Source organism: Pelobates fuscus, chromosome 5 (genome assembly GCF_036172605.1).
Source record: "Pelobates fuscus isolate aPelFus1 chromosome 5, aPelFus1.pri, whole genome shotgun sequence".
Classification (NCBI taxonomy): Eukaryota; Metazoa; Chordata; class Amphibia; order Anura; family Pelobatidae; genus Pelobates; species Pelobates fuscus.
Window position 1 is genome coordinate 98,791,760 of NC_086321.1, and position 12,346 is coordinate 98,804,105.

The 12,346-nt window shown below is 37.3% G+C and overlaps 1 protein-coding gene across 3 annotated transcripts in view; it reads right to left on the bottom strand.

Annotated features, from left to right (window-relative positions):
* The window catches only part of MCC (MCC regulator of WNT signaling pathway), a 373,218-nt gene that overhangs the window by 132,507 nt on the left and 228,365 nt on the right, over positions 1 to 12,346 (bottom strand). For all 3 annotated transcript variants that reach the window (XM_063454100.1, XM_063454101.1, XM_063454102.1), the window contains one exon: positions 6,978 to 7,091. In XM_063454100.1, coding sequence (XP_063310170.1) covers positions 6,978 to 7,091 — 114 coding nt within the window. The remainder of the gene's footprint in view (positions 1 to 6,977; positions 7,092 to 12,346) is intronic.

Sequence of the window (12,346 nt, forward strand, 5' to 3'; positions counted from 1 at the left end):
ATAAATATTGAGACATTTTAATACCTGTTCATTAGAGGTCTCTTTGAAAAATAAGGAGTTGAATGATTCAAGAATGCAATAATTTTTTGTTGTAAGCAGCAGGATAATTGGCACTAACTGCCTTTTCATTGGTATGCCTACTCATTCAGCAGCACCAAAACAACATCGTAATTCATTCTCCCAAGGCCATTCGGAAGCTGGAGTAGTAAAGTTATGCAGTTCATCAAAAGAAAGAGGACATATTGGTACACCTGCACAGCAGATTTCATCAGCTGATTGCATGCACCAGCCCAAGCTCTCATTTGGAAACATGTTGAACACACAGCACTACACTTGCTTGGGACCTTGAGTATTTATAAAAATCAGCTCACCAAAACCAAAATCCCATTCTTTATAGTACATTTCAGAAAAATGATGTACTACACAAGTAAAAAGAAGAAAAAACTAATTTATTTATATATATATATATATATATATATATATACACACACACACACACACAAATGTCCAGACCTACCACGATCGCAGGGTATGAAAATACTATTGGATAAGTACGAAGAAGAGAGATGGGGTACAAAGTCTCCCCATCAAAAGTCTGTTTGAGTGAAGGTACGACTCTGCATAATTGCACAAATTGGTTGAGGCACATGCCCAGTGCAAATAAGTATAACGTGATAGGATTCCCAATGAATGGGATCTATAGTGTGTCCACAGAATCTAATGTAGGGGTTAACCCTTTGAATTTATAGCAAAATATGAGAACTGGAGGTGGTCACGAGCCCAAATAGGCTCAGGAGCACCAAGATAGATTCTGTTAGTCTACCCTTGCTGGACAAAAATAAAAAACACCTTTATTATAGGGTATATATATGTTCCCCAGAAGAATAATAAAGGAAACTTATAAAAGATACTAACACATCTAATAAAAAAAAATAATAAATAAATAAGAGTGGGGGAGATAGGAGTGAGCAGTTTAATCCTTATAACCATACAGCTAAAGGTTCCTTTAGATCTCCATATAATCTATGTGAGGCGTGAACTGTGCCTACTAGTAATAGTTAGGATTAGGAACGCTATATGGAATAAGGCTAAGTAATATCATTTGAAGATAGAGCAATTACTTAGTCTGATATAAGGTTATAAATGATATCTCGTTATAGGCATAGAAGTCATAAACAAAGTATCAGTCGTGTATACACCGGAACATCAAAGTCCTATATGTATACTGCTGTTTCTTAAGATAGTCAATTATGAACAAGATATCGAAGACCTACTGCCTAAAGAGGGAGGCTAATTGCCCCCCCCAAAAAAATAAAAAATGCTTGTACCCTGTATAGTATAGCTGCTTGCTAATGAATAATGAAAGCTTGCTTTAACAGAAATAGCATTGGAACGTGATATCTACCTCGGATAGGTTACTCAACAGAAAAAACATGTAGCGTCGCCTTAAAAAACAGGTAGTAAATAGTGGGTTAAGCAGGATATCAAAGACGTGCTGTCTAGAAAGGGGCTATATTCCCCCGAGAAGCTTTGAACCTGTAGTCTATTTCTGCTTACTAACTAACTAATTTCATATAAATTAAGTTGTGTTGGTGCTTGAACGTCCCTGGGCACACTCTTACCTCTAGGGGTTAAACCGCTCTTGAATGATTTAATGCCAAAGCTGCCTCCGGCACAGATCTTAACTCCCCCTAGGCGGCATCCGGTTTCTGAAATGTAAGGTTCAGGCAGCGCAGAGTACTGCCAGGCAAGGGCGCCTGTGATTGGCTGAGAGCGATGAGCTGATGCTCTCAGCCAATCAAAGAAGCCCCAATTCACAAAACTGGCTTAAAAAGGTTAATGAAGTCGTTATGGTGCCTTAAGGTGCCTAATCTGTCTCTTTATTAAGCTTTCCAAATGAGTCAATACAGTTAGATAAACCTTTCAAATTATTTATCTTCAGACGTCACCATTAAATATTTGTAGATAAATAACTTGTCAAGTTTTTCTAATAGTATTGAATCTTTTGGAAAGCTTATTAAATCAAGGCCATAATCCAGCCCCCTGAAGCAGGGATGCCAAAACAGAAAATGCACTTCCATTTTTGTTGACAATATATTAAAGCAGCATAAGAAGACAGCACACACAAATATTCTTCCCCACTCTCTCCGACTGTAGAAAGCAAACGTGTAGTTTGAGGTTTGGAAGAAAGCAGCATACAGCCTGGTTCACAGTTTCATAAATAAATTGATAGGGGCTTATTCAGCTTATTCCTAAGTGATGAATGCAAATGTGGCTAAACAATATATCACATAAACATATCACTTTTTTTTCCATTTAATGCATTTTTTAATACTCTACTTGATAAGGTGACATTCTTTAAACTTTGTCCTTTAACGTGAATCTGTAGTTACCAGAACAACTACAGCTTAATCTAATTGTTCCGGTTTGTACATAATATAAACACTGTCTTTTCAGAGAAAAGGCAGTGTTTACATTACTGCCTAGGAACACCTCTAGTGACAGTCACTTAGAGGGCCACAGAAGGTGCATCCTGGGTCAGTGCTGCACAATGTGCAGTACTGACGTTCAGCGTCTCCACACACTGCATGAAGATGCTGAACGTTTCCCCTTAGGAATGAATTGATAAAATGCATCTATATCACTGCGTGGCGTTGGAGACCTAAACGGCGCATTTAGAACTATAGTGTCACTTTAAGGAATGTGCAATCAGAGTATGTGAAACATACAGTATAATTTATAATTTGAAGCGACAGTACTTCAAAGAAGTATATTAACCCCTTAAGGACCAAACTTCTGGAATAAAAGGGAGTCATGACATGTCACACATGTCATGTGTCCTTAAGTGGTTAAAGAGCACAAATTAAAATATTAAGAGGAGAAGTACTTGCATATCTGAGTCCAGAAAATGTAGATTATTGGACAAACCGACACATCTGTAAATAATTTGAAATAAGAGAGAGCCCCCCTGGACAGGCTGAATGATTTGGAGTTCACCCTCAGACTTTGGCCTGGCCTCCTATAACAGTGAACCCAGCAACATTAATTCCCCCCCCCCCCCCTCCCCACATTGGCAGTGACAGTTGTTGTATAAACCACAGTATCTATTAGGCCATATTTAAACCCCAACAGTAATAGGGGTATATCTCCTAAACCCTTTTGGGACCAAAATCATTAAAAAACGTTTTGAGTGTAATAAACCAATAACTATAGTATATTCATTAATTCCAGCTCTGCATTTGTCACTGTCACTGCCATATACTACGACTTAGGTCTAAGCTCGGATAAGACATTTATTTTATTATTCTATTTTATTTCATTCCACTTTATGTATGTACTATATTATATATTTTTTCCATTTGATTTTATGTCTGATAGGACACTTTATAGTGTTGGTGCAATTAGGGCACAATATTCATATTATTGCCCCTTAATAGTATCAACAAATTGTGGCCCTTCAAGTAGAAAAGAAGTATATATAAGTTGCCATTATACGGAATATTTACTAAGATGTTGCTACATTGGAAAAACGACACACAGATGCAACATTTGTAACTTTTTCCAATTGTTGCTATGATATACTTCAGATTTTATGTGTTAAGATGCTTAGACATCACTATCTCAGTTATTGGTACAATTATTTGTATATCTCAAGTCACAGCCTTTTAATTGATATGAAATGTTTATGTCGGTTGAAAAAGTTTTTATTTGTTTGAAGCTATACCTTTAAGATTTTAAATGATTTTTGCCCGGCAAAAGTATATAACTGCCAAGCCAGGCATGAGACACCTATCTTGAGAAAGCCCTCGTAGAAGGGGCGAAACGCGTTGATCAGGTGTCTACCGAGACTTCATCTGCAGCATTCCCTGCTTTACCGGCTTCTAACTCAAGCCGCATTTGCTGCAAGTCCGCTGTTTTCCTGCCAGCATCAAAGACATTTTTCCCGAGTGCACCGGGCAGTTCCTGTCTTCTTGGAGGAATCACAGTTTCATCTAAACAAACGACTGGGCATGGAAGCGGTCTGCTATATGATGAGTATCTCTTTTTTCGTGTAAGAGTATTTATGTAGGGGGGGATTTTATACCAAAATAAATTGTGTTACGGATTTACACTATATACCGTTTCTGTTTTCCCTTTTATCCAAGGTATTTCCGTATATCTGGACCCCTACTCTCCATTACACATTAGGATTTTGGTGCAGGATTCACATCTCTATTTTATCGTACTTTGGATTTCTGATAGTGGCATTTTTCCACTATGGACTATTATTTGTTGGATTTTCAATTTTAATTTTATTTTTATTTTTTCATTTTTATATTTATTTTTATTTTCTAAATTTTAAATTTTATTTGTACTTTTATTTATTTATTTTCAGTTTTATACATGGTTTATAGTGTAATACAATTTTCCCACTGTTTCTTATTTTAAGACCCTCATTATAAATAAGGGGATTATCTATTAAGCGCTGAAATTTCATATATGCATTTTTATTAGAAATTGGGATTTTCTTTTGTTTTAGCAGCTTATCTACTTATGGTATCGGTATCCATTTATATACTGTTTAGATATTTTTTGGTTATTACGCTAGCCAGTTAACCATTTAGTACTAGCGCTCTATTTTTCTTATATATAGTATTAGTAGTCTGCTTCTGCTTTGTACTGTAGAATATACGTATGTCTCTCTATTTAATTGATCATCCAACTACATATTATAAATCGGCTTGATACAAAGTTTCTCATTATGTTACGTATAATAGAAGGGGATTACTGCCATAGGAGAACACATAGGGTTAATTAACAACAGACAGAACAGTTAATAAATCATAGGCTAAGTGCCTGCAATAATTTATAGACCTGGGCCTGAAGATCTCTCTGATGCATACTACCTGATAAAACACAAACATTGGGATGCTTTATGTTGGGAATCCAGCTCATCAAACAAACCTGTTATGGTCATTGGTCACCACAACTTATCACAACAATGTAATCTTTTCCAAAAATCCAGAAAGATTTCTGAAGTTATCCACCCACATCACCTGGACGACTATGCTAGATAAACATCAACAGGTGGTGATACTATGTTAATAGAAGCACAACATCATTATTAAAGCAAGATCTTGTATGACAAGAAAATATACTGTGGGAAGAGCAACATTACGAAAACAAAGAATTGACTGATACATTTTTAAAGGGAAACTGACCCTTCCAAGGATTATTAATATGATGTGTATTATTATTTTATTATTTATAACGCGCCAGCAAATTCCATAGCGCTGTACAACGAGTGGACTAACAGACACGTAATTACTTTTGCTTATCTCCTAAAGTTCGCAAATATGTAATTACAAAGTGTAAAACATTTAAGGAAAGGTAGAAATCTACATCTCTTTACTCTGGAACTGGGTGCCTCGATCTTTGCTCCCTGTCAATCATTGTTCTAAGCACTGTCAGTAGCACCTGGTAGTCCGCATAAAGAAAACATACAGAGAGGGGACATATGAAACCGTGTTTCTATTTCTCCTCTTCATTTGCAATGTTTGCCCCGGTTTTGCCTTGTTTGAAATGGATTCTGACATACCGTATATACTCGAGTATAAGCCGAGTTTTTCAGCACATTTTTTGTGCTGAAAAACCCCAACTCGGCTTATACTCGAGTCACTGTCTGTATTATGGCAATTTACATTGCCATAATACAGACTGGGGGCTGTGTGCGGTTACTTACATCTCCTGCAGCTCCTGTCAGCTATCTCCTCCTCCGCGGCGGTCCGTTCAGCACCTCAGCCAGTGTAAGTCTTGCGAGAGCCGCGGGGTCATAGTGTGGCTCTCGCGAGACTTACAGTGTGAGCTGACAGAAGAGCTGCACGGACCGGCGCGGAGGAGGAGGGCGCTGACAGGAGCTGCAGGAGAGGTAAGCGCTCGCTGCCAGCCCCCCTACCCCACACTGAACTGCCAATGCCATTGAACCACCAGGGAAGGAGAGCCCCCCTCCCTGCCATGTATCAAGCAGGGAGGGGGGACAAAAACAAAAAAAAAATAATAATAAAAATAAATAAATAATAATATAACATTTTTTTTTTAAATAATAATAAAAAAAAATATTAAAAATGCCCACCCCCCACCAAGGCTCTGCATCACACTCTGCATCACGCATCACACACACACACACACACACACACACTGCACTCATACACACACACACTGCATTCATACATACACACTGCATTCATATACACACACTGCATTCATTATATACACACACTGTAAATAAATATTCAATTAATATAATTTTTTTAGGATCTAATTTTATTTAGAAATTTACCAGTAGCTGCTGCATTTTCCACCCTAGTCTTATACTCAAGTTAATAAGTTTTCCCATTTTTGGGGGGTAAAATTAGGGGCCTCGGCTTATATTCGGGTCGGCTTATACTCGAGTATATAAGGTAATTTGCTAAATCTTTAATAAAAATGTAAAAGAAAACAGAGCATCTCATGAGAAAAAAAAAGGTTAACACAAATTGTAGGTGATATTTATTCAGTGGTATAAATTTCAGAGAAGTGACAGTTTCCTTAAAGATTTTATAACTCGGTGATGGAAAAAGCTGCGTGTCATTTTTAATGTCACAATCGTGGTTTTGAAAGTATACAATATTATGTGTGGGACGCATACCTAGTCATCACTACCTGTAGAATTTATTTTGTTTATCAATGCATCAATGCATTACACAGATTTATATAAATTAGAGTTAAATTGATACTTATTACAAAGTGTCCTCACTTCAGTTCATAGAGGCCTAAGAGCATTGCATTCACAAGTCTTTTAAATGCGGTTATGTGTGAATGTAAACTTGGCGGACAGCCAGGATTAGGAATTATGTGTAGCAATAGTTCGAAATTACGTGAAAATTTTAAGCAGGACAAGCCTCCTTCACTACTAATGAAGGGAATGGTTCCCTAACAAAGAGGACAATTCTTCCTACCTGCGACTTGGCGAGCTTCTTCTCAAGACTGTCCCGCTCCCGCTCCGTTTGCTGTAGGCGTTTGTTTACCTCCACTATGTCACCTTTTAAAGAAGCCAGGGCTGCTAAATGGAGCTGAAAGAAAGACAGATAGATAGCAATTTAGAATGTTATACCACAAAGACTCCTAAACAACGAACACAAATGACAAAGCAGCACAATCTGCAATATAACGTCAGTCACTGGCAGAAGTACGGAACAACTACTTTTAGCCTGATGGCCACATCTTTTTAAACCGTTTTTGATCCATCCCTGCAGAAGACCCAAAGTGGTTGGTTGCTCTTCCATTTTCTATTAACAATTTTAGCTAGCAGGAGTACTTTTAAGTGTTTTTTTTTCTTTTTTTAGTTTGTTTTCTTACATCCTCTCACTATGCTATTCAAAACAAAGAAGTTACTGTCAGATATAATCACAATGTGTGAGCTGTCAACAATTCAAGGTGGATTTCACATTCTTAGTCAAATAGCTAAGGTTATAATATAGCGGACTTGAAGAAGCAACACAATATTGTATTGGTTTGGGAAATTTTTGCCAGAATGAAAAAAATGGCATACGTCAAATAGCGTTAATTTACAGCTAATGTTCAAAAGAGTCTGGAGACTACTTAGATATGATGAAATACTGTGAAACAAAAAGTTTATTTGTTCATTCACGTTATGTACTTCTGAATATCAAACATTAATGTTGGATTTTTGTTCCAAAAATTCTATAAATAAAGATTAGAGAAGAAAAAATAAAATAAAAATTCAATCCCTATTACTACTTTATTTTTTAAGCATATCTGTCTGTATATTTCCAGCTGAGCTTGCAGGCGGCAAAATATTGGTGGATGCAAGCAGTTGCAAGTTTCCACAGCCAAAATGCAGTAATTGCATTCTACTGAGTGGTGCAATGGGAAACAATGTGGCAAGCTGGATGGGCAGAGACTTGCATCCATTTCTGTGAACGTTTTATTGAAGGAGACATACCCAATGTTAAGGGGACACATATATTCAACTATGCATTTGCTGGTAACTTTCCCAAGAACAGTATGTATGCACATGAAAAGGATCTACACATTTGGCAGAAAGACTGTAAATGACTGCAAAGATAATTCTGAAATGTTTTCCCATTAGAGAACAGATATCAACTGAAAGAGAGAGAAAAGGAATAGGAGGAGAAGAAAAACAACAACAACAAAAAAACCCAAGAAGAGAATAAGAGAAAGGGAAGAAAGAGGTAGAGGGGAGGGGAGGGGAAAACTGCTGTGGAGCCAAACATTTCTAAAAACATAAATGTTGAGCCGCTCATTTTCCCATGTATTAGAACTTGTGCTGCAGTTTATTTTCACTTTATAAATAGATTGTTCAATAAAACTTTTCATTATCTAGAACAGGGATTCCCAGAATAGTTCATAGTTCCAGATGTTTTCAAACTACAACTCCCATGATGCTTTGTCATTCTAAAGCTATTCTAAACGAATGCAAAGCATAAAAAAAGTCGTAGTTTGAAAATCTGGGGATCTACCCTGCACTAGATTTATCGCTTTAGCTGAAATATTTTGCTGTTGATCAGGAAAAGAAACAAAATGCCAACTGCTGCCCACCCCAAACAAAACACAGAAAAAAAAAATATTTGGCATAAAAATTAAAGCAATACAGACAGTTGCCAAAATATACAGCATTTTATTCTACGTATTGCAATGAGACAAGAAAAGAGAGTCTTAAGAGGAAAACATATAGTCTCTGACAAATTAGTTTTTGGATTTTATTTACTTTTTACAGGTAATACTTATTTTTGATCCATTTAGTAAAGTTGTTTACTATAAGAGAAGCAGTTTACCCTATAAATGTATATCTATCCATACCCTACTCTTAATTGCATTGGCATTATCAGTGTAATGCACAATTGAGAAAGGTAATTCGAGACATTTTGACCAGTTCAGAAAGGTGTCCAAATTTAATCTATGCCCTCTTTCATCTTTGTCACTGTACTTAAATAATGGCATTTTAGACGATGCTTAGGATAAATAATTTTAGTGCAGATCACTGCAGCATAAATCATAAGATCATATCTGGCTATAGCAGCCCATTTGCTAATAAGTGGCTTCAGAAAGCTTTCTTCTAATAGACGGATCATTTTCTGAAGGTCCTGCTGTGGCCTTAAAAGCTGTGAAATAAATTATTTTTTTTATTTCACATATATCAGAGACTCAAAGTTGTTGCAGAAATGATCAAAACCAGCTCAGGCGCTTTGGCGACCATTTGCAGCGATGACACAAGTTTGTATGCGGCTGGTTATTAAGAGAAATGATCCAAAGAAATGAGATTTATCAGTTCAGCAGCAATAAAGAAAGCAGTGGTCCTTAATATGCTCTGGTGCATATTTGTGCAGTAGAGAAATGAGTAAATGCATCATGGAATAGTTCTAAGGAAGGCATTTAAAACAACAAGCAGGGGTGCACTGTTTGAGATGTATTGTTTCCTACACATATAATAAGAGTACGATTCTATTTGTTTCCACCAGGAAGGATAATACATTTATCCTTTGCTAGTTTCCAGGTAATTCTTGAGGTGTAGACGTTCTTATATTACTAACCTCAGGAAGATGAATGACTAAGGAAATATATATTTATATAATAACCATATTCATTATACTTGTGAATTTCTAATATGATGTTAGACTAGAATTATTTTAAGCAATAGTCTCTCTTGCCATAAATATTAAACTGCAGGGAGGCCAGCGGGATAAAATAGGAATGGGATAGAACAAACATGAGTTGGATAGTCCGTAATTCTATTATTCTGTTTTTAATTACACCGCAAGATATTATATAATAAAAGAGCTCATTAGCCATTACTGCTGAACATTCATTTCCTGGCATACCAGTTGGTAATGCACTTACATGTTCAGTTTTAATGTCACAAATTACATTGTTACCACCTACAAGCACACCTCTGAAAAATAAAGTTTCATTTACTATTTTCTTAGCAGTTTCTGCCTATATACTCTCTTTACATAGCTTATACGAACACCCTTAAAGGAACACTCTAAAGAAAGAAAGAAAATATCACTACAGCTTAATGTAGTGGTTCTGGTACCAATATGCTGTTACTGCACTGTGACAAATATAAGCAGAACCATTTTAGAGGAATGGCATGTTTTTAAATCTTTAAGCATGTGTACCTAGATTCCCTTATTTGCAAAGATTTTTACAAAACGTAAGTCTTCACGTTTGGGGTCATGACGATGCCAAACACAGTTATGTATCTTTGTAGAGAAGCATTGTACAGCTTCTCTACCAGGATAATCCTATTGACACTTTATGATGATAGCAATGTAGAAAAATAAGCATTTGATTGGCTTGTTAATATTAGAAGAAGCACCAGTGGCAAGACTGGGATCACACTGGATGAGTTTAACATTATTTTTTTTTACAAGACATCAGGAACACTTTTAATTGACACTATAGGCACCAAAACAACTTTAGCCTAATGAAGCAGACTTAATGTATAGATATTGCCCCTGCAGTCTCACTGCTACAATTCTCTGCCATTTAGGAGTTCATTCACGTTTGTTTCTGTCCATGCAACCCTAGCCACACCTCCTCTGGCTGTGATTAACACAGCCTACATGAAAAATATTGTTTCATTTTCAATTAGATCTTACTTGCTTAGAAGTTTTTATCTCCTGCTCTGTAAATTTAGCTTTAATCACACACAGGAGGCTCCTGCAATATCTAGCAAGCTGTTAACAGTGTAGGAGATAAGAAATTCTAAATTAAACAGACTGTGCAATAAATTAAGTTTAGATCTCACTTTACAGAAAGTGTTTAGAAAGGTTGTGTGAGCCTTGGGAGTTATGAAACGGCTGTATAAACAAAGTTATTTAACTCCTAAAGGGCAGAGAGTTGAGCTCTGAGACTACAGTGGCATGATAAATACCTTAAACTGCTTCATTAAGCTCAAGTTGTTTTGGCACCAATAGCATTTAGAACCTTGAAAGATCACTATAGTGTCAGGAAAACAAAGCGGTTTTCCTGACACTATAGTGCCCTGAGGGTGCCCCACTCTCAGGGTCCCCCCCTGTGGCGCGGAAGGGGTTAGAACCCCTTCAACCATTTACCTTAATCCAGCGCCGGCCTCCCTCGGCGCTGGTGACCTCTCCTCCCCGTCCGACGTCAGCTCCCCCGTCCGTCGACACTGGAGCCGAATGCGCATGAGCAGCAAGTGCCGTGTGCGCATTCGCGGCAAGTGCCGCACGCTCAAAGTGCCCATAGGAAAGCATTACTCAATTCTTTCCTTTGGACGCTTTGCGCGATGGAAGCAAAATTCACCTCCAGCGTCGCAGATGCGCCTCTAGTGGCTGTCCGGAAGACAGCCACTAGAGGCTGGATTAACCCCAAATGTAAACATAGCAGTTTCTCTGAAACTGTTTTGTTTACAGCTGCAGGGTTAAAACCTGAGGGACCTGGCACCCAGACCACTGCATTGAGCTGAAGTGGTCTGGGTGACTATAGTTTCCCTTTAATAGTGTTCTTTGAAAGCATTCAGCACCAATTTACTACCTTGTATTTTTCAATTTGTGGATTATTATAATACCGGCTCCTGCATTTTACAAAGTAGTGGGTAAAGACCTAGACAAACTATAAACGCTTGTTTTCAAGAAAAGAAAAAATATTCTCATTTAAACATTTTAACTAATAATAAAAACTTGTAAGGCAGAAATAAAGGTTTTAACAAGAATATGTTTGGAAAATGGTTCAGTAGTAGCTTTAAAATGGATCATCTTGTTTTATGTGTTTTGAAAGTATCTGTAAATTAAATTTCTCTCTGTCTAAAAACGTATCCTTGCCCTTTGTTTACAACAAACTACAATACAACAAGATTGTTACACTCTGCTGGGGCTAATTCTGGAAAGGGCTACACTGGCATGTGCTCAAGGTGACCCAGAACGGGCCCAGACATCAAATTATGTGGTTCACAGGCCTGTGACATACCCAGTGGCTTGACCGCTTTTTCACACATTCACAAACGTTGCCAAGCATCTTAAGTGCCTTTCTGATCTTGGTTTACTTCCAAAATAAAAATGCTGACAGCCAGAGCTGAACTGCTCTAATCCATTACCACCAAGAACTAGAGGACAACAGGGGGAAGAAATAATAGCAGGAAGGTGATGTGATAAACAGCACAAACAACACCTCATGGAGGATGTCTTCAATTTGGCAAGTTAATTATACATTATTTCCCATTGCAATCAATTATTCAGCAGCAAATCAACAACAGGGCAAAACTCGACAGATCCATTTTATGTCCTTTTCAGAGCTCCACTGGAAAGTCAAAGGTTGGCAA